This window comes from Rhipicephalus sanguineus, chromosome 5 (assembly GCF_013339695.2).
Source record: "Rhipicephalus sanguineus isolate Rsan-2018 chromosome 5, BIME_Rsan_1.4, whole genome shotgun sequence".
NCBI lineage: Eukaryota > Metazoa > Arthropoda > Arachnida > Ixodida > Ixodidae > Rhipicephalus > Rhipicephalus sanguineus.
This window is the reverse complement of record NC_051180.1, coordinates 84510114-84537903: the sequence shown is the minus strand read 5'-3', so window position 1 is coordinate 84537903 and position 27790 is coordinate 84510114. Positions and strand designations below refer to the sequence as shown.

Below are 27790 nucleotides of genomic sequence, written 5' to 3'. Positions count from 1 at the left end.
GAATAACAAGTTAAAGAAGATGGCTTTCGGCCTTCGAGTCGTCTTAGGGGAATGTGTAAGGTACCGTGGGACATTTAGCAAAGAGAACACCGTCTCCGGATTTCGCAAAGTAATCTCTCGCTTAGCAAGACTTGTGTTTGGGCAAGTTGGTTCATACATGATACGGACATACGAGCGCTATGGGACGGGGACATAGACAAGAGGCACACAGGACAGGCGCTCAACTTTCAACTGAGGTTTATTGAGCAGACAAGTAAAATTTATACAAGCAACCAGCAAGGGCGATAACAATTGTGAATCATCCACCCGATAACAAAAGTGCCAATACCTCACCAGAAAATCTCGTCATGGCCACGCACCACGCCAAATCAAGTTTTTTACCACTCAAAGGCGTTAGAAAACGTCCGATATTGAAGACCGCGACACACTTGCATTTAAAAAAATTATACCTGGAAGGACGCATGCGCACTCAAGAAACCTTAACATCAAAATCAACAAGCCTTAACATCGAAACCCAAAAGGAAGCCAGCGCCATCAAAACCGAACAGGCCGTCAACGAACCAGCCTAGCAATGTGGACACAAACTACCCCACCATAAGACAAAAAAGAAATGTGGGCTACGGACTCTGCACATATGCTCAACGTAACTCCTAAAAAACCTAACCACGAGCCGCGTAAGTAAAATAAACAATTTTTGCCCTAACACCATAAAAACCAAAAAACAAAACTTGAACACATAAGATCAGCGTCAAAAACCATAAGAAAACAATAGGTCATTAACAATGCTTAAACAACAAGGAGCTGCGTCAGAAAACAGTGGTAAACGAAGTATTGGAAAAAAAAAAAAAAAAAACCACTCAACCCTATAAACAAAGACAACAACACAAAACACCTACGCCAAAGAATGGAAGCTTACAAATAACCTTCTAGGAAGGCGACTTCCTTGTCACAGAGTGTGATAGAAGGTACACTTATACACTTATCACCAGACTTGTGAATATGGTATGCTTCCACGATTTCCCTTTCTGTTCTGTCATGAGAACGCTTAAGGAAATCAGTGCGCGCAAACTCCGGACTGCACCCACACCTTTTACAATGCTCCGAAAGGTGGCCACCAGCGTTATTCTTGATTGACAACCTATGCTCTCTTGCCCTTTCATTGAAACATCTCCCCGTTTGCCCTATGTACACTTTATCGCAGCTCAAAGGAACGCGGTACACAACGTTCGCCGCGCATGCGGTGAACTGAGTGGCATGCCGCTTGGAACACTGCTTGCGACCACCATTAGAAGTGAGAGAGCAAATTTTTGATAGTTTGCACGGCGCTGAAAACACAACATTGACATGGTACTTCGAGATAACTTTTTTCAAATTATGGGAAATGCGATGGATATAAGGAACAGCTACAGTTTTCTGTATTTCGTTAGTCCCATTGTTAGTTGTACGAGTGCGCTTCATCTTCTGCAGCAGGGACTCACAAACACTGTTGACCAACCACGGTGGGAAGTCAGCTGCTTTTAGACGCTCAACCTGGATTTCAAGCGCTTTTTTCATTTCATGTTGACAGGATTTTTCCAAAGCCGCTTTTACACAAGTCGTGGTGATCCCCCTTTTGATAAGCTTGGAGTGGGCACTGTCAAACGGCAACAACCCTTTCTTAGACCTGGGATTATACATCCAGCATAAATGATCTGGCTTGAAGATAAGTTTTAAATCTAAAAATTGAATGGAGTTAAGCTCTGCCGATTCCCAAGTGAACTTAAGACCCTCTGCGGATCTTTCGAATAGGTTCAATATGCCTGCGGTAATATTGTCAGGAACCGGTCCTTCTACGTCACTGAATATCAGCAGGTAATCATCCACGTATCTGAATGCTTTAACAACCTGAAAATCATCAAGTTTAGGTGCGATACGCTTGTTTACACAGGATAGAAAAATGTCGCATAAAACAGGTGCCACTGAAGACCCAATACATATTCCTGATTTATGCACAAAATGTTGACCTTTGAAACTAATAGCTGTCGACTCCAGGTAAAACTCGAGAATTGAAAAGGAAGCTGTCACTGCTCACCCCCGTTGCGTTCTGAAATCCAATCTCACCGGTCCCGTCAATCACATCACGTAACGCACAGAACAGTCCCGCGTGAGGGATGGAATAAAACAGACGGATCAAAAATACATCGACAGAAGCTACAACGAGTACAGAAAGCTTGCAGGGCAGGTTACGGAATTCCTGTGGCAGCGTACTCGTACCAGCTTCCCGATGGTCCAGAAGCAAGCGAAGACTGCCTCGAACAATGTGACGGTTTTAGGCAATTTCAGCCTTCCCAACAATGTTCGCAAGATTTTGGACAAAGGTCCAAAATACAGCTTCGACCCTGGTGCCCAACGGCACCAGCTCCTCGCCATGGCTCGGCGAGCAGCAACTTGCACTAGCTTTCAAGAAAGGGAAAGGGCTACCAGTGACGCCGTGAACTGCGTAATGTCAAAGGCTGCCACTGGTTCCACGAAGAAACCTCCTTTAAGGTACGTAGCCAATGCTCTGGACGAGCTAGGACTTGCAGTACTCCAGGCTGACAAAGAAGGAGGTTTCATTCTGATGCCTCAGGGCATGTTCGAAGAGAAGGCCTTAGCGGCGGTAACGAAGAACTTCAAGTTATGTGATTTTAACGCAAAGTCTCAAAAAAGGAAGGCACTACGGTTGCTGAAGAATCTCAACCTGGAATCCCTTTTGAAAAAGGTTGAGAAGACTGAAACAAGTACCTTGGAAGCCTTCTTCACAGGCAAAACGCACAAGCCGGAATGTCCGCTTAGGACGATCGTCACAGAAAAGGGATCCTGGCAAGGCCTTGTGAGCCGGTATTTACAGGAGCACCTGAGTTCTTTGGTGATAGAAGACCCCTTCCTCGTGCGAAGTTCACTTGACATCATCAAAGGTCTCAGTGATGTGTCCGGCTCCACTGGGATGTCCGTGGACGTCGAGGAACTGTTTTATTCCATCCCTCACGCGGGACTGTTCTGTGCGTTACGTGATGTGATTGACGGGACCGGTGAGATTGGATTCCAGAACGCAACGGGGGTGAGCAGTGACAGCTTCCTTTCAATTCTCGAGTTTTACCTGGAGTCGACAGCTATTAGTTTCAAAGGTCAACATTTTGTGCAAAAATCAGGAATATGTATTGGGTCTTCAGTCGCACCTGTTTTATGCGACATTTTTCTATCCTGTGTAAACAAGCGTATCGCACCTAAACTTGGTGATTTTCAGGTTGTTAAAGCATTCAGATACGTGGATGATTACCTGCTGATATTCAGTGACGTAGAAGGACCGGTTCCTGACAATATTACCGCAGGCATATTGAACCTATTCGAAAGATCCGCAGAGGGTCTTAAGTTCACTTGGGAATCGGCAGAGCTTAACTCCATTCAATTTTTAGATTTAAAACTTATCTTCAAGCCAGATCATTTATGCTGGATGTATAATCCCAGGTCTAAGAAAGGGTTGTTGCCGTTTGACAGTGCCCACTCCAAGCTTATCAAAAGGGGGATCACCACGACTTGTGTAAAAGCGGCTTTGGAAAAATCCTGTCAACATGAAATGAAAAAAGCGCTTGAAATCCAGGTTGAGCGTCTAAAAGCAGCTGACTTCCCACCGTGGTTGGTCAACAGTGTTTGTGAGTCCCTGCTGCAGAAGATGAAGCGCACTCGTACAACTAACAATGGGACTAACGAAATACAGAAAACTGTAGCTGTTCCTTATATCCATCGCATTTCCCATAATTTGAAAAAAGTTATCTCGAAGTACCATGTCAATGTTGTGTTTTCAGCGCCGTGCAAACTATCAAAAATTTGCTCTCTCACTTCTAATGGTGGTCGCAAGCAGTGTTCCAAGCGGCATGCCACTCAGTTCACCGCATGCGCGGCGAACGTTGTGTACCGCGTTCCTTTGAGCTGCGATAAAGTGTACATAGGGCAAACGGGGAGATGTTTCAATGAAAGGGCAAGAGAGCATAGGTTGTCAATCAAGAATAACGCTGGTGGCCACCTTTCGGAGCATTGTAAAAGGTGTGGGTGCAGTCCGGAGTTTGCGCGCACTGATTTCCTTAAGCGTTCTCATGACAGAACAGAAAGGGAAATCGTGGAAGCATACCATATTCACAAGTCTGGTGATAAGTGTTTAAGTGTACCTTCTATCACACTCTGTGACAAGGAAGTCGCCTTCCTAGAAGGTTATTTGTAAGCTTCCATTCTTTGGCGTAGGTGTTTTGTGTTGTTGTCTTTGTTTATAGGGTTGAGTGGGTTTTTTTTTTTTTTTTCAATACTTCGTTTACCACTGTTTTCTGACGCAGCTCCTTGTTGTTTAAGCATTGTTAATGACCTATTGTTTTCTTATGGTTTTTGACGCTGATCTTATGTGTTCAAGTTTTGTTTTTTGGTTTTTATGGTGTTAGGGCAAAAATTGTTTATTTTACTTACGCGGCTCGTGGTTAGGTTTTTTAGGAGTTACGTTGAGCATATGTGCAGAGTCCGTAGCCCACATTTCTTTTTTGTCTTATGGTGGGGTAGTTTGTGTCCACATTGCTAGGCTGGTTCGTTGACGGCCTGTTCGGTTTTGATGGCGCTGGCTTCCTTTTGGGTTTCGATGTTAAGGCTTGTTGATTTTGATGTTAAGGTTTCTTGAGTGCGCATGCGTCCTTCCAGGTATAATTTTTTTAAATGCAAGTGTGTCGCGGTCTTCAATATCGGACGTTTTCTAACGCCTTTGAGTGGTAAAAAACTTGATTTGGCGTGGTGCGTGGCCATGACGAGATTTTCTGGTGAGGTATTGGCACTTTTGTTATCGGGTGGATGATTCACAATTGTTATCGCCCTTGCTGGTTGCTTGTATAAATTTTACTTGTCTGCTCAATAAACCTCAGTTGAAAGTTGAGCGCCTGTCCTGTGTGCCTCTTGTCTATGTCCCCGTCCCATAGCGCTCGTATGTCCGTATAATCTCTCGCGCGCGCGAAAGACGCAGTCGCTATTTCAAATAGCCGGCATGAAACATCACATAGGCCGCGGAGAAGCAACAACCTGAGTCCGTGCCGTCCTTGAACGAGCAGGCCTCGGGGTGCAGCTGGTCGCGGCGCGACCGGCTCGTCTCGTGTGCGTGCCTCACAATCCCCAACGCGGGGCAGACGCCCGACCGTTCGCGGACGACGGAATTAGCATGGGAGCCCGCGCCGTTGCGGCGGCAACGGATGCACGGCGGGAGAGGAGGAGAAGGTGTGCAAAGGCGAAGGGGGTCTGCAACGCGGCGCGACTCTGGAAATAGCTGGAAAGATGCACTCCGGCGTTGGGGCACCGATGACCGCGTGTTTTCAAGTCGAAACATCATTTTGTTGTTGTTGCTGCACAAGCCACCTTCGGTGTGTCTGACCGCGCGCGATCCTCCGCTCCAACGGCTTTTGTGCTTTGCGGTGGGAAAGATTCGGCGTTATGTAACGGCGACATAGCGGATTACAGGAAAGCTACCACCTAGACATCCTCTGCTTTCTTTTATTAAGGCGAAAACCTTAGATCAAAAGATCGCAAGCCTCATCAAACACGAAAAGTGATCGTAGGCGTAAACACGAGCGATGCAAAAAGAAATCATCGTCATGTCATGACATTACTCGTCACCAAAATTTCTGACGTCATTGTGGCATAGCGACGTCACATTGTGAAGTCATATCACATCCCATCGTCGCTTGGGTCATACGGGAGCCCATCCCGGAGGCACGTGAGGCGCAGAAAGCCTGCAATGCCTCCGATGCCGGAGGCAGTGCAAAACGACGCCAGATGCAGCAAGCTTTCCGGCACGGGAGGATCAATGTAATCAAATGAGAAGGCAAAGAAAAGGACGATGGCTTTCGCCTTGGTGTCAGGCGAATGCATAAGGGACCCTGCCGGTTTTATTTTTCTTCGTTTAGACCGCCGCACCCCCACTGCGTGTCAGTCGTAGTTGTGCGGGCGTGACCACCTTCTTATTACCTGTGCCGCTTGACTGCAAAAACGAAAAGAGCTAAATGTGACTGTAGGCAGGTAATATGTATAGAGAAATGTTTTATTGAAAAGATGGAGATGTTAGCTTGGCTATTCGCCGGACATGCTACTCCAGGTGCTGGGTGATTATGATATATACGCTGATAACCACACACACACACACACACACACACACACACACACACACACACACACACACACACACACACACACACACACACACACACACACACACACACACACACGCACACACACACACACACACACACACGCACACACACACACACACACACACACACACACACACACTGTTTGCAAAGTTGCGTTCAGGCTCGTGGCCCTCAAGAAAGTGAGCAGCGCATAACGCACCGGTGCTGCTTTGTCATGGGCCCAGAATATGTCGCAGTTCTAAGCTCGAGTACCGTTGAAGGTATAAGGCCGCCTTCAGAGACCGTCTCCCTGATGCGTATATGAAAGCTTCGCTGGCTGCACGGGTTGTCGCGATGCTGACTTTCGAACATTGGCAAGCAGTGGAGTGGCGAAGGCGGCAAATTGGAGACACGGGCAAGAAGAGCTCTTTCCTTGTTTTTATTTTTGCAGTGCTACATTTGTTATATTTTCCACATTCACCTCTCGTTAGCTTGTATAGCATGAGCATAAATGAATGTATAATAATAGAACGATATAAGGGGAACATACAGCAATGGAAATGGTGGCATTCGTGTCAGTTTATGCACAATGGCCAAAACATTAGTTTTCTTTTCTCCTTATTTCTGGAAGCACGCACTTGTATAAGGTTGAGCGCCCCTACTACGCGCGTCCACTGTGTATTCTTTCTCCACGCGAGTGTTTATGTGCATGTATGAGTTCTCTATGTATGTACGTGCGTATATGTGTGCATCGTAAAGGCTTTTTCATAGCGCTAACACATACGAAGAAACATGAGGCAAGATGGCTGCCCGTGCACACGTCCAGTCTTCTTCCCTCTGCTTTGTCCTTGTTTGCTGGGCAGTTAAAAAGCCTTTACGATGAACAAACGTCAACCAGCTAACCCGCCTGGGTGCTTGGTGCCTTGGTGTGCAACGTGTTTGCGTGCGTGTGTATGTAGTTCTCTAGAGCGGTCGAGCATGTGGTCGCTGGCGCCATCCGCAGCTGCTACCTCGCGTTAGTTACAAGCTTCCGTTCGTGCAGAAGGATCTAACATGAGGTATGACTATGTCTGGTATCATTACGGTGTCGGTCTCTGCATACCTTTGCAACAAAAAAAAAAAAATAAAATAAATAAACGGTGGCTGAATAAGCCTAATGGCCACACTAGACTTTAAACTGTACGAGCGCAAACATAGGCTTGCATGAGTGCTGTTTGCATGTGCGTGTATGTACACGTGCGGTTGCATAGGCGCATATATGGGCGCGTGTAATAAGTGCATGAATACTCCCTGTGAGTGAGTGAGTGAGTGAGTGAGTGAGTGAGTGAGTGAGTGAGTGAGTGAGTGAGTGAGTGAGAGAGAGAGAGAGAGGAGAGAGAGAGAGAGAGAGAGAGTGAGTGAGTGAGTGAGTGAGAGAGTGAGTGAGTGAGTGAGTGAGTGAGTGAGTGAGTGAGTGAGTGAGTGAGTGAGTGAGTGAGTGAGTGAGTGAGTGAGTGAGTGAGTGAGTGAGAGAGAGAGAGTGAGTGAGTGAGTGAGTGAGTGAGTGAGTGAGAGAGAGTGAGTGAGTGAGTGAGTGAGTGAGTGAGAGTGAGTGAGAGTGAGTGAGTGAGTGAGTGAGTGAGTGAGTGAGTGAGTGAGTGAGAGTGAGTGAGTGAGTGAGTGAGTGAGTGAGTGAGTGAGTGAGTGAGAGAGAGTGAGTGAGTGAGTGAGTGAGTGAGTGAGTGAGTGAGTGAGTGAGTGAGTGAGTGAGTGAGTGAGTGAGTGAGTGAGTGAGTGCGTTCGTTCGTTCGTTCGTTCGTTCGTTCGTTCGTTCGTTCGTTCGTTCGTTCGTTCGTTCGTTCGTGCGTGCGTGCGTGCAGGCGTGAGACTTCTTTACTGAAAAAGCGGTAGATGATTACATGCTGAGGGCTGCAGCACGAATCCTGCACACTTACCGTGAGAAAAAAACAACCGAATCCGCCCACGAATCCGTCACTCAGCAAACAACCGCTCTGCTGGGCATAAACTCTGCACGTCTCGTTTACATTTGCGCGCCACATGGGTGCATGACCGCAAAAGGCGTGCCCTTCCCAGACGTCTCTTGGCCTTGAAACCGAAGGAGCCGAGCGTCCGAGCTGCGCGCGCGACTCGAAAAACCGTTTCTCCCGCTGCGTGTGTTGGGGAAATACGTACCGGACCACGCGCATACGATGCATCCCAACTCTCGGAACTGAGCCCCAGAACGATACAAAGAAACAAGCACCCGTCAGATAATCTGTTTCTCCCCGAATGTTCTTGCGCAATGTGGCTTCCACCTCTTGGCTTTCAGAAGGTATACTTATATGAACGCTTTTTGTATCTATTTCAAGGACGGCTTCGAGCCCTAGCAGCTGCCATTCGTAACGCCTCCATTCATGTCGTCACGCGAAGTTAGCGGCGTGGCAGAAGGGCTTCAGTGAAATCGTTACTAGGTATGTAGACATAGGAGTGCAGGCTTCCGAATTACATCAACTGCTTCTAGGAACTCAATCAATGCCTCGTTGCGGCGATCCCCATGGCCACAGCGAGATGCCACTCCATTAGTGTTAGGCGGTGAGGAAGGAAGGGAGGAAGAAAATAAAATAGAGAAGACATGTCCGGTCAGGTGAGAAATACGTAAAGAACAGCGAGAAAGTAATTTAATTTATTGTGCAGGGTCTTTTCTCTCTCTCTATGTCACTCTTTGCATGTTTCAGTCGCACGTAACAAAGCCTTATCGATTTCAATTACGTGCTTGTCATCTCATGAAAACTGCCGCACACGACACGACGTCGTGCTACCGGTCTGCGAATGCGCAATTTGTCTTTTTTTTTCTTTTTTTGCTCACTGGTCAGCGCACGGACAGATATTGCAAACTATTTTTCATTCTCCAGCATGTATCTTACTTCAGCAATGAAAGCATGAATGCTATTTATGCGCATACAATCTCATACACAGACATATAAAGTCTGTGTATGGGTGGTGAATATAACGAGCACTTCCACAGAAGGTATGTTCCTCACGAAACTACAAGCTTTTATTGTGCTGCATATCTTTCAATTTCACCTGGAAATACTCGCATTACGTGAATGGCGTACAAGCAAAGATTTCAGTGCTCGGAATGACAATGACCTTGGAAGCAATAGTAATAATATAGTGGAGGGCTCCGGAAATTTCGACCACCTGGGGTTCTTTAACGTGCACCCGAATCTAAGTCCACGAATCTAAGGCACTTGCTGAAAGCCTTGAAAAACACCTATTTGCAATACTTATTTTCGGTAAAACACCCCCTCCACCAGAATTCTGAGGGGGGGGGGGGCGCCTCTGGCTACGGGCCCGGTACACACCAATTTCAACATGTGGTGGTACTACTTTGAAAATGCGCAATACATGTTGTTGGGGCACGTGTCGGATTGCGTACTCGGTGAAGGTTATACAAGGATCTTTATTTTACTGAGCGACCTGAACTGTACAGGGCCCCAGGCCTTGTTTAAAGATGCAGGCGGTTTCTCTCGAGCAGCTTCCCTCGTCGGCTGCCACAGGTGGACTCCCCATCGCTTCGATGACGCTCTCTCGCCCGCACAACGATCACGTAACCTGGCCACGGGCTCTCAGTTCTCGGAGTCTAAGCACGGCGACAAGCGGTTCGAATGCTAGAGGCGCAGCGACGGTCAAACACCTCTCGATTATGTTACCAAGTATCACTTAACCCCTTAACTGCTTTGGACGAGCAGAGCTCGTCCTGCCCAAACTGTCTCCAAACTGCTTTGGACGAGCAGAGCTCGTCCTAGCGGAATAGGTACTCCCCTCTAGCGTTCAGGACAAGAGGCGCTCTTCTACAGCTTAGATTGCGTGTAATCCACCAGATGGCAGCATTTACTTGGCAATTTATTTTTCTCCTGCGGAAAGAGCGCGGTTTTTGTATGAAAAGATGGCTTGCGGTGGCGGGCACCTATGCATAACTGGCTCGTCAACAAGAAAAGAGGCTTTTCGTTTTCGTCATCTTCTCCGAGTGATGATCATTCGGATACAGGTGTCCGAAGTGAAGACAGCGAAGGCGGTGAATTGAGCATCTCCTCCGGTGATGATGAAAACAGCTCGGAAGCGAACGTTGCGAGTGCTCGCCAGTGGATCCTGCTTGATGCGGACAATCTTCCTGTGAAACCTCCTCGCTTTCCATTCTTGGCCATTCCAGGCAAGACTTTCAACTTGTCATTGCCAGATGACCTTATGGAATATATTCAGCAGTTTCTTCAAATGTGCTTCGTTTGCTCTCGGAAGCGAGGAGAAAACGGGAAAAAAATGAGAAAGGAAACTCGATTTTGGTGCAGGAGCTGCAACAGGCCGCCTTGCGTTATTCCGTGTTTTGATTTGACTACGTATGTGGTACAAATATTTTTTCAACATCGAGAAGCTGCTTTTTAGTACAATCAGATTCGAAATCAGCAATAAAAAAATAGGCACTTTTGGTTGGGAAATTTTCAAAAAAATAAAGCACTTAAGGGGTTAATCAATCGCGAACTATCGCTGTTAAAATGAAAGAATTCGTTGTTGCCTCTCATACTGCCCGCGACAGTGCGTCGTTCCTTTTCACATTCCTTCTTATCTACGATCCCAGCGGCTGAGGATAAACAACATTTATACTCTAGTAAGAAAAGAGTGGTTATCTGCGGTTGTTTTTTTTTTCTGCCTTTCTTTAACCTGTTTGAACCCGGTGGAGAAGTCACGGCGGGACGAAGCGTGGTCGGTGACATGGGCGAGAGACCAAACCAAACCGGACTGGGCCGGCCCGACGCGTCACTCGATCCTTCGGCTCCGCTCGAAGTTCACAGCGGCGTCTCTACGCTCGGCTGCCGGCGTAACCTGTTATAACGTAGCGCCGACCGGACACCCACCTATACGTTTGTCGAGGGAGGAATGCGCGCCTAGGAACGCCTGCTTCCTCGGCATGCACGGCCTGCGCACTCTTCAGTACACCCGCGTACCCTCAGGACACACCATATCAATCACATGTTCCATTCCTTCTTCGTGTGTATTTGAAATGAAAACGAACAAGTAAAGAGCAAAAAGTGACTCGGCGCCTAATACAACTCGAAGGCAAAAGCCATCTTTTTCTGTTCGGCTGTTTATATCATTCCTTACCGCCCCCGCCCCCTCGAGAGCTTTATGCACCTAACGTGTTCTTGTGCTGCCTTCGGGATCATACGCATTGCAAGCTTTCTGCACCTGACGCGGTTTAGCAGTGCCTGAGGGATTGGCCCACCTTTGAGCAAGCTCCGGTGACGTCATCATGTGACGTCATGATTACTTCAGAAATTTTGGCGACCTGTGACTTCACGATGACGTTTATTCGTTTCTTTTTTTTTCATTTTTACTCATTTCTTGAGTGTTTCACATCACTTTTCTTTCAAAGAGAGATGTTGATTTTAATGAGCCACTAGAGATGAAAGCAGGGCCGAAGGCCCGGAGTTTGGCTACAGTTTCTGAGTGAGTAGTACGATTATGCACACTTATTACACCAAACGTTACGTTACGTTACGTTACGCAAGCGCTGCTCCAGTGGGCGAGAATGTCCTGTAGCTCTGGCTACGTGCCTCGGCGCATGTACGGCGAGACCATCGACTATGGACTGTCAGGCCAGTGCGTCAAAAGTCACAATGAAAGGCCTTGAAAGTAATTTGGAACATCGCGCACAAAGCACATCGTTGAAGACGCGGGTTCCGCACTAGTTGGCGCCAAAAGCAGGGCTATCATTATACCCTACGGCTTCTCGTGAGCTAATTTGATGGACAAGGAAAATAGCACGTGCGTTCGAGCACATGTACCGTCTTTACTTGACTGTAACGCGACCACGAATGTAACTCGAGGGGTGACTTTTCATTGCGTCTAGGAATAAAAAATAAAAATACGGTATTCGATTGTAACGCGAGCGTCGGCTTTAGGTAGCAATAATCTGGAAAAAAAAGAACTCGCGTTACATTCGAATAAATGCGGTAGCTTTATAAAGCAATGCAAGAGAACGCGCATGCAAGTTGGGCATAATGAAGTTCAAAAGTGGAAAACATTTACGAGAGGCCGCGCGAGAGAAACCTGCATAAATTAAAGATATGTGTGATAATAACTTGCTTCCTGACAGCAAGAACTCCCATGACGGATGTTGTCGTGATTTCCCTCAAACTTCATAGCGATCTTTGCCAGCACGCAGCACAGGAACAAAAGGGTTTATTGCCCTTTCGTGACCGAAAGCATTGTTTATTTCGAAGAATGGTGATGCGCATTTATCTTCAGGAAAGGCGGTTCTGCATCAAGATGAATGGATAGATATGTTCACGACCAATAATAATAATAATAATAATAATAATAATAATAATAATAATAATAATAATAATAATAATAATAATAATAATCAATCAATCAATGATTTATTTAACGTGCCCAGGAACAACCGTAAGGTCTTTGTGCTGGCGCACGCAAAAAAAAACAATAAAAATAAACAATACAATACAGACAGTTTTCAGAAATAAAAAGAGCAAAAACACGTAACAAAGAGAAATGAACACAAAAGGGGAGGAGTAAAATAAGACAACACGAGAAATATTGACGGGGCATAAAAAATTAGATTGCATATATACAACTATGTGGAAAGGCTGAGAAGGGAAGACTTTGTACGTTGTGCCACACTATGTCAAAACAGTGCAAAGCTCGGATAAAAACAATGATTGTGGGCTATGAAAAACGTCAAGATCAAGAAAATTAACATTATAGAGACTTTGTATAATAATAATAATAATAATAATAATAATAATAATAATAATAATAATAATAATAGGAAGAAGAAGAAATTTTTGCGTCCAGGTGAGGGTGTCACGCTGCCGCATGCTGGCGCTTCGCACACTAACATTGGGGTGGGGATTGGGGTCAGTACATCCCGACATCTCCTCAGTTTCCGTGAATGAACCTTCACCTTCCGTGACAGGCGTGCACGTTGCATTCAAATCTAGTGGCACGGCACGTTGTTTTCAAATCTCCATTTCGCGCAGCGGAAACGTGTCGCTGACACCGTTCAGTGGAACGCGCCGTCTGAAGCGCTACCGACAATGCTGCGCGCCCGCAGAGAAACCCAGCCGAGCCACCCAGAAGCGAAAAAAAAAATTATAAGAAAGAAAGTCACCGCGCCGTCGTCCGGCCATTCCCCTCGTGACCGCATCCTGTGGACGACGCCGGCGCCTCCGCCAGGCGGTGTGTGTGTGAGTGTGTGTCTGTGATGTCTGCGCGATCGAAAACACCGGTCTTCTTTTTTGCATTTAGTACACTCGTCTGGCGCTCGTTCGGGGAAAGCCTGGGCTTCCCGCCCCCTCCTTATAGACGGCTACTACCCTTTCTCTCGCAAGCAGCGCGTCTGTCTGGCTACCCTCGCCGCGTCTGCGTCCTTGAGGGTAATGTTTTCATTTCCGCGAGAAGTCACGTGACGGACCGTGCCCGGGGCGCATGCGCGCCCGCTTTTCTCTCGCCGAGCTGAGCGCGCTCGCACACGCGAGGCAAGCCCGGAAAACGCCGTAGCCGCAGAGGTGGCAGCTCACGCCGTTTCTCCTACAGGCATTTGCAGGAGGACATCGTTCTGCTACTGTGCGTGTTGCTTACACTCATAAAGCAGGGACAGCTTGCCTCTAATTTTACCTTAGGACGCGGAAATGGAGTAGGATTGAGGGGCAGGTTAATTTCCGAACAGTGCCGGTTCGAGAGAACAAGGAGAATGAGAGCATCGGTGAGGTTATGGACCCGAGTCCGAACAGCGCCTCCATCCCGGCGAAAACATCTGCGCCTTTCGCGCGGCCAACGCCACTTCCTCTCCCTCTCGCAGTTTCGGGCCAACGGCAAACTTTGTCAGACGTAACTGAGCGGGCGGCCTGCCAGACGTACTTGACGTTTGGGTGAGAGCGAAACGGGCAGAGAGGACCACGGTGGTAATGACCGGGTGGCCATGACACGACGCTTCGTTCCGCTGTTGCTCGACACACTTGAGAGGTGTGTGTGTGTGTGTGTGTGTGTGTGTGTGTGTGTGTGTGTGTGTGTGTGTGTGTGTGTGTGTGTGTGTGTGTGTGTGTGTGTGTGTGTGTGCGTGTGTGTGTGTGTGGTGCGCGCGCGCGCGTTATATTTTACTCTGCGGCCTTTACGTAGCGTCGCCTCCTGTCCTTTTCGCCGTGCTGCTACTTGATACCCGTTCTTCATTTTTCGAAAAACTGACTGCAACCACTGGAATGCATGGGACATGTATAGAAGAATGGTGCGCGACTTTCGCCAAGACCGGTCGAATGAACGCTGCAAAGCAGCACGGGATGGAGCGAATGAAAAGACAGGGTTCTACATACATAGTTCCGTATGTTAGCCCTCCGGAATAATGGCAGGTTCATATTACCATTGTCTTCTGCCTCGAGCTTAAAAAAAAGGCAGAAGTGAACAGATAAATCCGCGAAAAATAAGTTCAGGAGGGCTGATCCCTCAAAGAAGCTGGAGTGCCTCGAACAATGATGCGTTATTTGTGTTTCTGCTGCCTTCTATTTCGCTACTGTCTTTTTTGTCCGCCGGCAGAGGGGTTTTCTCGCATGGCCTACACCAATAGTGTACGAGAGTTTATGGTCATGTTTCTTGCTTTAGCGCAATGAACCGTATTCAGCGTAACGGACACCGAAATTCGAAAAGAAGACGAGAGAGAAAACGACGCGATGGCAGGCCTTCTATTCAACTTTGTGACGTTGAAACTAACACTGTTGCTACCTTTCGTAACACCGTATTATCATCTACTATATAGACTTCACAGAAAGCAAGAAATAAGGTTTTTGGTGACACAGGCGCTTTTACTGACGGCTTTTATACAAAACTGGTATTAACACGTTTGTTTCGCGTCATGATTCACCACTTGTCTCACTGGTCGTAGACTTCCACTGAAGTGTAGACATCAAATGAATTATTTTCTGCTTGTCATTATTTTTTCGTACAAGGTCGGAGTTATGGTGGTCCTACATGTGAATTCTTTTTCTGCTTTATGTTTTAGGCAAGCGATACCGCACGAGATTGCTGTGTGGTTTCCATAAATGATTTATGGAATGTGTTCAAGTGGTTGGTACAGGTGAAAAGCGTCAAGACAACCTACCTAAACCCGCCGTAGCGTTAGCTACAACTGACTTTTCATTTGCGGGAACTGTTCGGTGTTTCGCATTACAACGTCCATATCGGCGAGGCCATATCTGGCACAAAAGTACCGGTTATTCTGCGTCACCCATATTGTCATTCTGCTTCCGGGGAAGAAATCGCCAGCCAGCCAGATGCAACGGCATGCACCCAATGATGACAAGTTTTCTGAAACTGAGCGTAAAACTCGTGTGAAAAAAAAAAAAAACATGGTTGATCCCTCCGTCATAGGAATCGGAATAACACGAAAGTAAAGCGTGCCCTTACAGAAGTAACTGAATGTTTACTGTACATTGTTATAAGCGAGTTTGCACAATGATATATTGATGTCTGGCAGCTATATAGCACCGTTTAACATGGATGTGCCCACTTTGATCATTCGTGGTACATCTCCATCCCGACGACTAACGTCCCTGCTAAATTATTAAACAAACCCTTGCGGTAGCTGTAGTAGTTAGCGGTGAAAGCGTAATCAGAGAACAAGGTGTGATAGCCAGACGAGCGTCGCATATTGGACGCAGAGCTTGGCCGCTATCCCGCGGCATGTTAAAATTACACCATCTCCCGCTAAAGGGGACCATGAGGCGATGCGAAGCCGGAGCACTTGCACGATCGCGTTCCGTTGGCGTTGGTTGGGCATGCTACCGACCTCGCGTCGTGGAACGCGAAGAGGGACGCTACGCGCGTCGTATCTTCCATCTAGCCTGGCCGTTAATTCTCACAGGGCGAGCGGGGAACGCGGTCGACAGGCGGGCGAGACGGGGGCAGCGTAGGAGAGGAGAGAGAAGGGGAGGGGACGCGCATTCATCGACCTCATCGCGGCGTTGCGCAGGAGAGAATTTCGGCATGTCTAGCCCGCGTTTCAGAGGAAGAGTGGAAAGGGGGAGCGGAGAGGGGTATGGGAGGGGAGAGGGAAAGTGGAAGGAGGGAAAGTGGAGAGGGAAAGTGGAGAGGGGAATGGGAGAAGGAAAGCGGAGAGGGGAAGGGGAGAGGGTGAGTGGAGAGGAGGTGTGTGGAGAGGGTATGCGCATGCGCAGTAAGGGTGGTCACGCCGCACACCACCGGATTGAGCTCGGCCTTAAGGTACTTCGCATCTAAAATGTGACTGAACACCACGGCCGCACTAGAGGGAAACGCAAAGCGCGTCGTGCCGCCGCGGTAGCCCGGCCGCGATTTTTCTAGGGGCGAGCGCGCGAGCGGGGAACGCCGTGTTACAGCCACGTGAGGCAGCGCGCGTCGCTGAGCTATTAGCGAGGCCGATGCTTTTACGACGCTTGGCTAAAGCCGCCACCTCGCGGTGTGTTAAAGCATTGACAAAATTCAAATTCTATTGAAAACACGCCTAATGGGAGGAACGTGTAACGCGTAGCAAGTGCTAATCGCGGAAGAAACAGTAATGACGAATTAACTTTACTTTACCGCTCCCAGAGGGCAACACCACACCGCCGACCGGGGGAGTGGTAGATATAAAAATCACAGCATATCCACGGAGTGAATGATGATGAGTGGGCGAAGCTGCGGAGGTTCATCGGTAAACCGTGAATCTTCCGTGAATTCTGCCCAGTACATCATCACCGACGTGAGATCGGGCGCGTTTATACTAAAGGATCGATGACTTATGACGACTTGCAGCTCACTTTAATTTTACATGTACGCTGTGATATTTCATTGTTTAGAAAACCATTGCTTTAGAAAACATCTGGCGTCTTTCGTTAAGCAGCTGGCGTCTTTTCGTTTTGCTTTAGAAACATCTGGCCTTCTTTCGTTTTGTTTTTAGAAAACATCTGGCGTCTTTCGTTGGTTTATTTATTGGGGGGGCCGCCCCCCCCCCCGAAATTCGTCCGGCCTTCTATATTCCCGGGCAACTTTTGTTTTATTTTTGCCATGGAAATACTTTCTTTTGAACAATTAGGCCTTGGGCCCCCCCCCCCCCCCCCCCCGAAAAAAAATCCTGGCTACGTGCCTGGCACGTGCAATTGATTCGTATTGGAGTTTTGCGCATTTAAGGCGTTCAGTGAGCTGGGAAGTGAATGACGAGTCATTTGTCTTCCATAATTTTCGCGTATGTGGGGCCCATGCCATTGGCGATTTGATTAGCTAAGGCTGATCGCAAGTGCCCGGTACGCTGCCCGAGCTCAAGGCAATCTGGACTAAGGGCGTCTCTCCTTATCTACCTTGTAAATAAATATGCCTATTCTCTCTCTCTTGTGCACAGACTGCTGTTTTGTGTGCGCGCAGTGGCCGGCCTATCGGGAGAGTACTTCTGGAACACAACGCTACCGCGGCTGCACCCCAGCAACCTGCGGTTGGTGAACTTGCCTCCACCGCTGGCTGCAGCCCACCACCCGGCTGCTGCTCCGCCGCCGGTCTCACCGGCCTTTCCATGGCCGTACACACCGGGCCCATACGTCGACCCGCACAGGCAGCCGACAGCCCACGTAAGTATCCACTTCTAAACGGTCTCGAATAGCTCTTTTCCACGAGTGGTGCGTGTACGCTTGACGTTCTGTAGGGCACTTCAATCGAAACAAACGTACCAGAAGCTCGATGAAAGAAACGCGATCAAAGCCAGGTCTTTTTTCCTTCTTGTGCTTTCGTTTCCTTGGTGAAATCACCAACTGCTTAGTTGAAGAAAAGTGCCAGAGAGAGAGAAGAGAGAGAAAGGAAAGACAAGGAGGTTAAAGTGCCAGCTTTGCTATACAAATAGTGACCGTCTCTGAACCAGACGCGATTTGGTATTGGCGTGTAGATGCGTTGGTTTCAGTTACAGAGACCCTCGCAAAGAAAAAAAAAAGGGGGTGGAGATTGCAGCGGCGAGTTAAAGAGGATATTATAAGATACTACACAGATGATTAATAAGCGGCTTTCTGGACAGAAAAAGCCGCTCACCTCGGGCGAAAAATAACTTTCCCGCTGCTTCAAAAAATAAACGTTTATTCCTCCTCCAACAGTTGCACTGTCGATCATGTATACCACTTCTTCCTTGCCTTCTTAGCCGGTAAAATCAGTAAGTTCAGTTGACATCAGCACTGTCTTATAGATGAACACGCAAAGCAAAAGTTTCATTAGCGCGCATTCAGCGTTTTCTAATATAAAACCCTACGCAAGTTCGCAACAATCTAGTAACGCCGCGGTTCTCTGCTTTTCATTGCAAATTATACGCCGTTCTCCTGTGCCTGAGCAGGACAACGCAAGGACTTTCGGAGTCATTGGGTCTATTTGAGCCCGACGGGATGCATGTGCGACAGGGGGAAACAACCTTCGTGGTCGACCACGGTCACCATTACATTCGTCGCCTCTGGGTAGCACCAGGCAAGTGCCGGTCTTTGCGGACGCTTTCGAAAACGCGTAATCTGGACTCACAATAGAAGATTTCATGAAAGACTGTCGTAAAAATGTGCAGTTTATCCTAAATAGGGTAATTTTTGCCTTCTTCTTCGATAACGCAGTTACTTCAACCGAAATGCATTAAGTGCACTAGGCGACGAGCGTTGACGCGGCGTATATGCAAGAAACACGAGTTAGGTGTCCTTACCTTCTATCCTATATGCTGGCTAGGCCCATTAACGTTCACTGTTTATTTTGGCAATACCACCAGGTTGAGGAGAAGTAATGTTATTTCATGGACCGCATTCATGAAGCTTCTAGTTTGTTAGTCCTCTTCGCCATTGGGTACCCGCCATCATTAACACTATGTTGAAATCCACGAATACCTCTCGTCAGCATTCGTACGAGAAGTCTCAGCCTAAAATGTTTCTGCGTGAATACGGGCTCGTTCATGTCTTGTTTTGCCTTGTATTAGGGGTGTAAGCGACGACCGGCATTTGAAAAGAATTATTCATTCTGCGCTTCCGCATTGCTTGCCCCGTTGCCCCGTTTGCACGAACGGCACGACTACACATGTAAGACAAAAACCAAAGCATTCAGAACAAGGGACAAGCACAGACCTGCAGCTATCCTGCACTCTCTTCCGGATGTAATGTCTATCCCGCGCTGTTTAAACAGTTACTTAGAGCGGACGACCGCTCACAAAAGTTTTCTGTGCCCGGTGCAGCCGTCGTTCGCTCTGCCCCCGGCCCCACCGGCGCCGTACGTGCTGCCGGCAGCCGCGGCCCCACCACACGCCGCCTTGGGCCTGGCTACGCCGCTGTACGAGCCCCCGACTGTGGTGGCCAAGCCGCCACCGCCGCCACCTCCACTGGCAAGCTTGGTGACCTCGGCGCCCCTGTACGACGCCGCGGCCGCCGTGGTCGCGGCCACCGCGAGCAGCGGCGCCGGCCTCAGTGTCGTGGGCGGCGCGACCAGCGGCGGTAGCGGCAGCGGTAGCAGCAGCGCCAGCCGGCTCACGCCCGAGCTGCAGGCGGTTGCGGGCAGTCCAGTGCCGCTGGACTACTCGTCCCAGGCGGCCTTCGGCGAGGAGTACATCGACGTTCAGGGAACCGCCACCCCCGGACTACCAGGACACTCCTGAATGTGGCTGCAGCTGCCGGAGCCGCATTTAGACGGGTGAGCTACCGTTTTACGGAGCTTTCCTAGTTGTGGGCCGCGAGCTCTAGGGTAGCAAAGAAACGGGAGGTACTCGCGGGCACCGCATTTAGACGGGTGCGCTGTTGTTTTACAGAGTTGTGTGAGTTGTGGAAGTTTTACATAGTAGTTGTGGGTCGCGAACTCCAGGGGAGGAAATAACGGGGAGATGTACAGCTCATGGCGATGTCAATACGGAGCGCGAAAGGGTTCTGGAGGTAAGATGGGACAGTCTTGCAGTTTGGGCAGATTCGGTGAGGAGACGCCGTTCTTTTTACCACACCAGGCATATCTGTCTCAAGGCTTCTGGCATCGACAAGGGTCAACGTACACAACACGCTTTCAAAACTGATGTTTCGTTTCTTCACGACAATACATTTAGGTGAAATACTAACAGCCTGCTGGCGTAACACTCCGCTTTTCTTTATCGTACATCCGTGTATTCCAGAGCTATGGTTAGAAAACCAGAATACTTGCTCGGTTAACCTCCCTATGTGATTTATTGTATATACCATAGTCATCACTCGACACCCGGAGTAGCAAGCCAGGCGACAAACCAGGATAACCTCTCCGGGATTTTCATTAAAGATTATTATCTCTCTCCATATCGACAGCCAACGCAGAACGTACTGCCCCGCTACGCCGGAGTTTGCGTAAACCCTGTGCGGATGTGATAATGTAGGGCTTGTTCAGTTTCTGTGAAGTTCCATAAGCACGAAGGGTTGCTGCAGCGGAGTTATCAACATACGAATGTGGAGTCTCCTTCACCACAGCTTCCTCGACTTGCGGGGCGTTGTTCCGCGCACAACTATCTGTAACACCGTTGACTGCTACGACCACACTTGAGGTGCACCACAGAAAAGCGAAGGTAAAAAGATGTTTTGCAATCCTTGCCAAAGCAGCTTGCCCTGGATACATTTTTCCATGTTCCATATCATCCATATCATCTCGCCTGGTATTATCAGCCGTATCGTCAATGAGGTCCGTCGATAGACTAGGAACCTATCCGCTCAACTAGCAGACCGCAGTTATTCTCGCGCTGACTCCTACACTCTAACCGCCGCTGCTCGTCAAATTTTTGTTCCTCAAGCTCGCCACGACAAGTGCTGGTGCTGCCACACTTTTGGCGAGGCCACATGATAATGTGCAAACCCTGCTCCTTTTGTGAATTTTGAGGCTACAAGTACCGATTCGACGGGTGGAGTTGGCAATCCTGCAGCAACTAAGCAGATCGATAACACAAATCACCTGTCCCACACACCGCGTCATTAACAGGCGGGCGGGGCTAAAGTGAGTTAAAATTTTTCAGTGTAATCTATGCCAGGTCTCTCCCATAAGACGCCTACCGTAACCTGCGCTGCTAGCCCCATCACAACTGGAATTTCCCCGTTGCCATGACATAATAGGACACACTGATTACTCACATGCTCATCACCTGGTTCCTTTTGCCTGCCATTGCGTCATCATGGTATCACTGCGTAGTGGACAACCATGATGGTCGGACTGTAATATGCGTAGTTCTCGTTATCTTCAGTGCGTCAAGTAGATTTTCGTGGGCCTTCACGTCACGAGTATGTTCCATCGTGTTATCTTCGACTCAGTAGACGGTTTGTCATAGCCTTACTTCCGCGCTTTGCCGCATCTTGTGTTGCGAAAATTAACAGGGACGTGCATGCTCAATTTGACGTGTTGATGCTTCGATTTCTAGCAATACAAGATCAATAGCGATCTCGCATCAACTTTTTTAATCTCACACACTATTCCACCATTCTCACAAAATTCCCGTGGGCATCCTCGGCCCACAGTCTGTGCCTAATGCAACATCTACCTATTAGTTCACCTGCATCGACTGTTCCACGCTATCCTCAGAAGCGTTTCCGGTACCCGACTCCCAAAGTCAGACCATTGGTCTTGAGTTCGTTGTATACTGGGTGGGTGCCGGTGTCCATTTCGTTATCACAATCAGTCGCAGCTGTCAGTTTGAGCCGTCGCTCTTCACCATTTTGACAATGGCTTACCACATGATCGCGAACGAAAGGGTAGAGTTCTTGCACCGCTCTAAAGGCATCCTACAAGGCCCATCCGTACAACACGCACTGAGTGTGGTCACGTCTCTGCTTAGTCTTGCCCATTCCTTTTGTTACCCTGAAGTAATGCCTGCCGTACATAGCCTCAGAGCTGGCTTCCATCTACGCCACCCAGGCAAGCTCTTCGACTCGGTTGCCACTCTACTAACCGCGGACCCCGTCGACAGTCGTGCAGCTGGAAAGTGTTTTGTGGCGCCTTCGACAACCTGTGCTTCTTAAGCATTAACGATCTGCGCGACGTGTCCTGTTTGACTAGGAGGCGTCGACTAGAGTCTTTGTTCTCCAAGACTTGATGCACGGACCTCTGCAACACTAAAATGGCCGCCCCTATTACTTGCTTCAACTGTGCACGTGAGGCTTCCACTCTAGACATCAAAAAGCGCGACCTCTATCTGACATGCAGAAACCAGCTTTTATCGTGATTCGTGTACGTACGTACCGTACACCTTGCACAACAAGGTTCGGTCCCTGCCGGCGGCAAGTTATCTTTTCGTCCACTTTACTTTCTTCACATTTACATCAAAATTACTTGAAATAACATCCCCTATACTTTCCTTGGTTTTCTTCTCTGGTAGCTCTAAATAATGTTGTGTCTAGCAAAGAAAAACGAGCCCTTAAAATTCCCCCTTTTTTTTCTTTCATGCATACGTGTGGTAAGTTAACGTGTCTTACGGGCTGATTCTTATATGATCCTCCCTTCCTTGTTTCTTTTGCAGGTGACGTGTGAGAAGAGAAACGCATCTCACGTGACTACTCCCAGGGCTTTTTCATTGCGTCACGATTCATCCCTACGTCGTTTCGTTGGCTGTGATAAGGCGCGGGTAACGAGCACGTGAGGAGTCTCGGCTGCCTCTCTTTTGTGGTACTCCCCCACGCGCGGATCAGATTTTTTGTTTCTTTGCTGCTTTGCTACTCTCTTCTACTTCCTCTGAAACATATTCCTTTCAGTGATTTCTGAGTATGAATCGGAAATGTTCTGCGGAGACCATCGGCTCCTACTTGAGTTAGAGCACCTCTTAGTTCGCGTTAAGCTTCCCTGCTGACGCAACTTCCGCCACCGTTCTCTTCTGGTCAGTGTGGGGAAGCATAGCTTAGAAAGTAAGCGCACAGGGAGTGACACGGTTTCACTGCACCGAACTTTGAAGCCATGCAGTCTACGCGTGTTACGCGATTTGCTTCCTGTTTCCCTCTGGGCTATTGGCGACAGGTGGTGATTTTAACTACAATAGTGGTCGGTGGTGACTGCGGAGGTATTTCGCTGTATCTGGAAGTCCGAGTGGAAGTTCTGGCTTCAGAACTTTGAGCCCATGAGGAGTATAGTCTACGCGGGCTACGCGAGTCATTTCTGGGCTCTCTCAGAACTATTTGTGATAGGCGGACGTCTTAACTATGCCTGATGATGAGTGGTAATTGCAGATATATTTCGCTACAGTTGAAGCCCGAATGAAAAGTTCTAGCTTTTGCACAAATCGTGCGCACGTCATTTCGCTTTTCTAAAAAAAAGACCACGCTGTGAGTACCACGGAACGGAAGGTGCACGACGGTTTCCTAGCTAGCCGGCACTTTCTACCGACATTATAGTAAACAGCCAATGGTTGTGACGCGGCCAACTTAGATGTAAGCGAATCGCGCTATTCACTCGGCGTGTACTCCAATGCCGTCTGAATTTTCTGACACTCATTCTCGCATCGCTTTGTCTCGCTCAGTAGCTTGCCAAGACAACCGCTTGGCAAGCAAATGAAGGGTCAGTTAAAGAATTTCTACGGGGGTGAGGTCACTCCACACATGGACTAACTGCAAAAGTGGAGTCCTGGTGTTTCTATGTTAGGGTGTTTACTTGCACTGAAAAGAAAACTGAATGCAATGCTTATGCGGTTTGTAGTGGGTGCAATGCGCATGTGGCGTGCGTGGTTTCAGAGGGCGCTATGAACACTTATACTGTTGTCACGGAGCTTTGTCAGTTTAGTTCGTCGTGCTACTGTCTTCGTGGATTCACGGTGGTAGCTGACGTGTGTACACTTAGTCGCCATTCTGGGCTTACGGTTGCAGCTTGTTTCGGTTCACTGTTGGCGCCCGTGCTATAGGTACACCGGACGCAATTTGAAGAAGAAAAAGATGACGCGAGATCCAAGAAGAGTGTCTGGCATGAGAAACCACAACTTCCCTACGAGGCATGACTACAGATAGCACACCAGTGTTCTCGACTGTGCGATTGTCGTTCCGCGTTGTTCTCGTTTACAAGGAACGGAGTTTCGAAAGCTGACATCTTTTGTACGGAGTGCAAAAGTGCACACTTAAAAAAGCGCGTCGATATACCTCAACCTCGTCTCGGTGTCCACTCCACACCAGCCACTGAGGTGCTGACACATTTCCTTTGATGCATACGAGAGAATGTTTTATCACGAAGCGTCCCCACTGCAAGTCACTACAGCAGCGTGGCAGGCAAGGAAGTTGCCGCGTATGCAATCTCATCACCCAACAAACTTAATCATGACTTCGCGAGAACGTACACGCGACATGTAACTGATTTTTTTGGTTCAGTATGAAGCGATCGAATGGGTACGATTTTAACACCGAAGGAGGCACTGTGATCAGTTAAGAAAAGAGTCGGATCGAAGCCTCTACAATACAACTTATAAAATAAGAATTCCAGAACTATGCTGTCAATTTGAGAAGGAGAGATAAGCGTAGGATAACGCTAGATGGCCGCACGACACCTGACTTTAGGACAAGGATGAGATCCTAATGTCATCCAGGAGAAGGGATAGAAGAAAGAACAGAAAACAGATTTGAATGCTGGGGTGCGAGATTGCCGATAAGAAGGATTATGGAGCACGACTAAAGCGTGCGTAGTATTTGCGATGCTTTTAAGACGATGAACTGCTCGCGGTCGTTCCTGGCCTCCGTTGTGTGAGCGTTTGTTGTGCCAAGAGGTCCAGATTACAACATTATAAGGCTCATTAACGCACATTTATAGCCCTGAATGTACTGACATGCAGAAATAAGCGGGACATGAATACCAGCACTAATGTTACGCTAGGCACGAACAATGTGCACCGGTACTAGGGTTTAGAAGGTGTGCATTAGCTTGCTAGGCCTTGCCATGCTGAGTATTTTAGATCGCTGATCGCTGGATGGCTCTATCTTTCATTTCATCACTCAAAACATTACGCATCATGTAGGCTCTTCATGTTTTCGCCGTTATTTCGTCATGTCGAAAACCGAGATTGAGTCTCTGGATTTACATCTGCAGAAATAAGCCTTGCGACCACGTTTGCGCACGAGTGTGACGGCTAATCGTCACCTCACGTCACGCTTGGTCGCAGATGACACGCACAATTTTGCAGCTGACACCATCTTCATTCACTGCGCCATCTGTCGTGACGCAGAACATAGTAACATATTAGTAGCGTTTCTTGTGCTGTGCTTGACCGATAGGTGTTCGTATGCTAGCTGTACGTCGTAGTTCTTTTTTTATGTTCAGCGCTGTCGTATGGAAACCGCTTTTCGTGCGTTGCTTTGACAAGCGATTAGCAGACGTACATGTACGGGCTGGTCCAGTCAACAGAGTCAACAATTGATAACACTTGCATGTTTCACTCGGAGTAAGCAGCGTGGACTTTGGTCGTGCAGTACACTTGGCACTTACAGGCACCACGAATGACTATATTCCCACAAGATTTGGCAAAATCACTGTCTTCACGGCACTTTTTCATCGCGATTTCCAAGCGCAACATGTTTGCAAGGCTATCCGTAGTTATTTTTCTTTGATACGAGCGTAGGTGCCACTAACTATTCATGTTATTACCTATCCATCAACAACGGCACTGGTAAAGATAATCTCGCCGAATCAAATGGCAAGAAATGTTAGCAAGATACAAGCCCAGCGTTGAGGTTATCCACTTCGCACTGTCCACAGCTACAGTTTCCTTTTGTTTGTAAGCGGCGAGAACACGACTGCTAGAAAGTTCCCCCTGCTTCACCATGCTCGATGTACTGGCAACATTTGATCGGTTAAATTATACGTTTCCGAGAAAAAGCAATGCTCATTTTCCTAAATCTGATAAGTACTACAGTTGTTTCCACAAAGATATATCAGACCATTATCTGTCATCATTAGCTGTTACTTAATACCTACAACTTAATGCTTGCAAGTCTCAAATATGGCTGTCTCAATGCATGACCACTTAAAAATGTGTAAACCGCTAACGAATCTGTATGAAAAACCAAAAGGCAACTGCACAAGCTGAAGTTACCTATAGAGCCTGGTACGTTAACAGCAAGCCAAACAAAATACACTGGCGAATGTACACACGACATTTATTCTTCGGTGATGCTATTACGATGGCCGTCGCGAGACCACGCGGAGGCCACGTTATTACATGCAACAGCTAGGACAAGCACAACTTATGCTTTAAAATTGCCAGGTAAATGTGCGTGTTCATCACCTCCAGGTTTTGTTATGTATCCGGAGTGTCCGAAGACACTCAAGACGTATTCTTGACGACGTCAATTGTCGGCTACTTAGCATATTCTAGATGTCAATTGTCGGCTACTTAGCATAGAAGGCTTCTGGACACCACAATTTAGTTGCGCGCAAGATAGAATCGATTCTAACATTGTCGATAAAAAGGTTATTGCACGAACGCAGACTCTTCCAGTGGCTACAGTGGCGGGCAGGTCCAAGCCGAAGCTGCTCAAACACGTAAAGCGAAATCGAAACATTGCAGAATGATGAGGTAAATGTGAGAAAAGCGCGCCTAAACTGTATCTCGCAGCAAGATAGGCCAATGGCAGCAAAAAAGAAAGAAAGAAGTAAATAAATGACCAGTGGCGCTATTACGTCAACTGCATTAATCGAATTGCCTCTGCTTGGCTAACTTGAAATATTACACATTCTCAGTTCGTGCTTCGCCGTTTCACGGTAGTACAAGCTTGGAACTTAGACACGCCACATTGAGTAGAGTTGCATGCTAGATCTGGAACACAACTTACTGCGTCCCGTGTCAGCGAACAGCACCTGCATGAGCGCAGAACGTTCCTTCCCAGGTGCAAGCGCTGGCTGGGGAACCGACTCGTATCTGTTGGGATCCTGGAAGGAGTAAAGAAAGAAAATAAATGAGTTAATTTGTACTGTAGTTCATACAGACGTGACGCGATATTAGCCATGAAGTGGAGGAGAACGAAACCTCCATTCTATGTGGAACACCGTAGTACCTACTGGGACGCTTGCCAGTCAGTGACAGCCCCCTGTTGTCACCACTGACTTAAAAGTGAGTGCATGTGATCCAGTTGATGCGTATCCATAGTTAAAAACAGCGCGAAGTAGACACGGACAACAATACACACAGGACTAGCGCTAGTCCTGTGTGCATTGTTGTCCGTGTCTGTTGCGCTGTTTTTACCTATGGTCACCTGAGAACGTTGGTGGTCTCCCAATGGCATTTCATCGTCATCACGCGTAAACCGCCGCCTTAAACCTCGAGCGCGCGTTTGCTCATAGAGAAAAACAAAAATCCTTTTTATCTTGCTTTTCATTTCGAGTAGATAGATATATCCTTATTAAAAGCAAATCGCGCACAATCACAGTCCAAGACTACCACCGCCTTCGTTCACGTCTGTAGATGAGACGTGACGCGATATTGATCTGCCATTCGCATACCTCGTAAAATGCCCCCCGTGATAAGCTGTCCGCGCTGTGTGTTTTGGACGTGCGTGTTAGCTGTGCGCCGCCCTTTGTTCGTATAGGCGTCTGTCGCTGTGGTAGTTGTTGTCGTCAAAGATGTGAACCCCCTTACGTGCTGCAGTACCGCGGCAGAGCGG

At 47.9% G+C, this 27790-nt stretch overlaps 1 protein-coding gene and 1 long non-coding RNA gene across 2 annotated transcripts in view; one reads left to right on the top strand and one right to left on the bottom strand.

The window, feature by feature from the left end:
* The window catches only part of LOC119393920 (protein doublesex), a 46926-nt gene extending 21005 nt beyond the window's left edge, over positions 1-25921 (top strand). The window contains exons 3-5 of the mRNA XM_037661113.2: positions 17595-17794; positions 19411-19862; positions 22684-25921. Coding sequence (XP_037517041.1) covers positions 17595-17794; positions 19411-19827 — 617 coding nt within the window. The 3' untranslated portion in view covers positions 19828-19862; positions 22684-25921. The remainder of the gene's footprint in view (positions 1-17594; positions 17795-19410; positions 19863-22683) is intronic.
* The window catches only part of LOC119393924 (uncharacterized), a 61994-nt gene extending 34521 nt beyond the window's left edge, over positions 1-27473 (bottom strand). The window contains exons 1-2 of the long non-coding RNA XR_007416056.1: positions 27185-27473; positions 26963-27059 (exon numbers count right to left, since the gene is read on the bottom strand). This is a non-coding gene — a long non-coding RNA (uncharacterized LOC119393924). The remainder of the gene's footprint in view (positions 1-26962; positions 27060-27184) is intronic.
* Between the last annotated feature and the right edge of the window lie 317 nt (positions 27474-27790).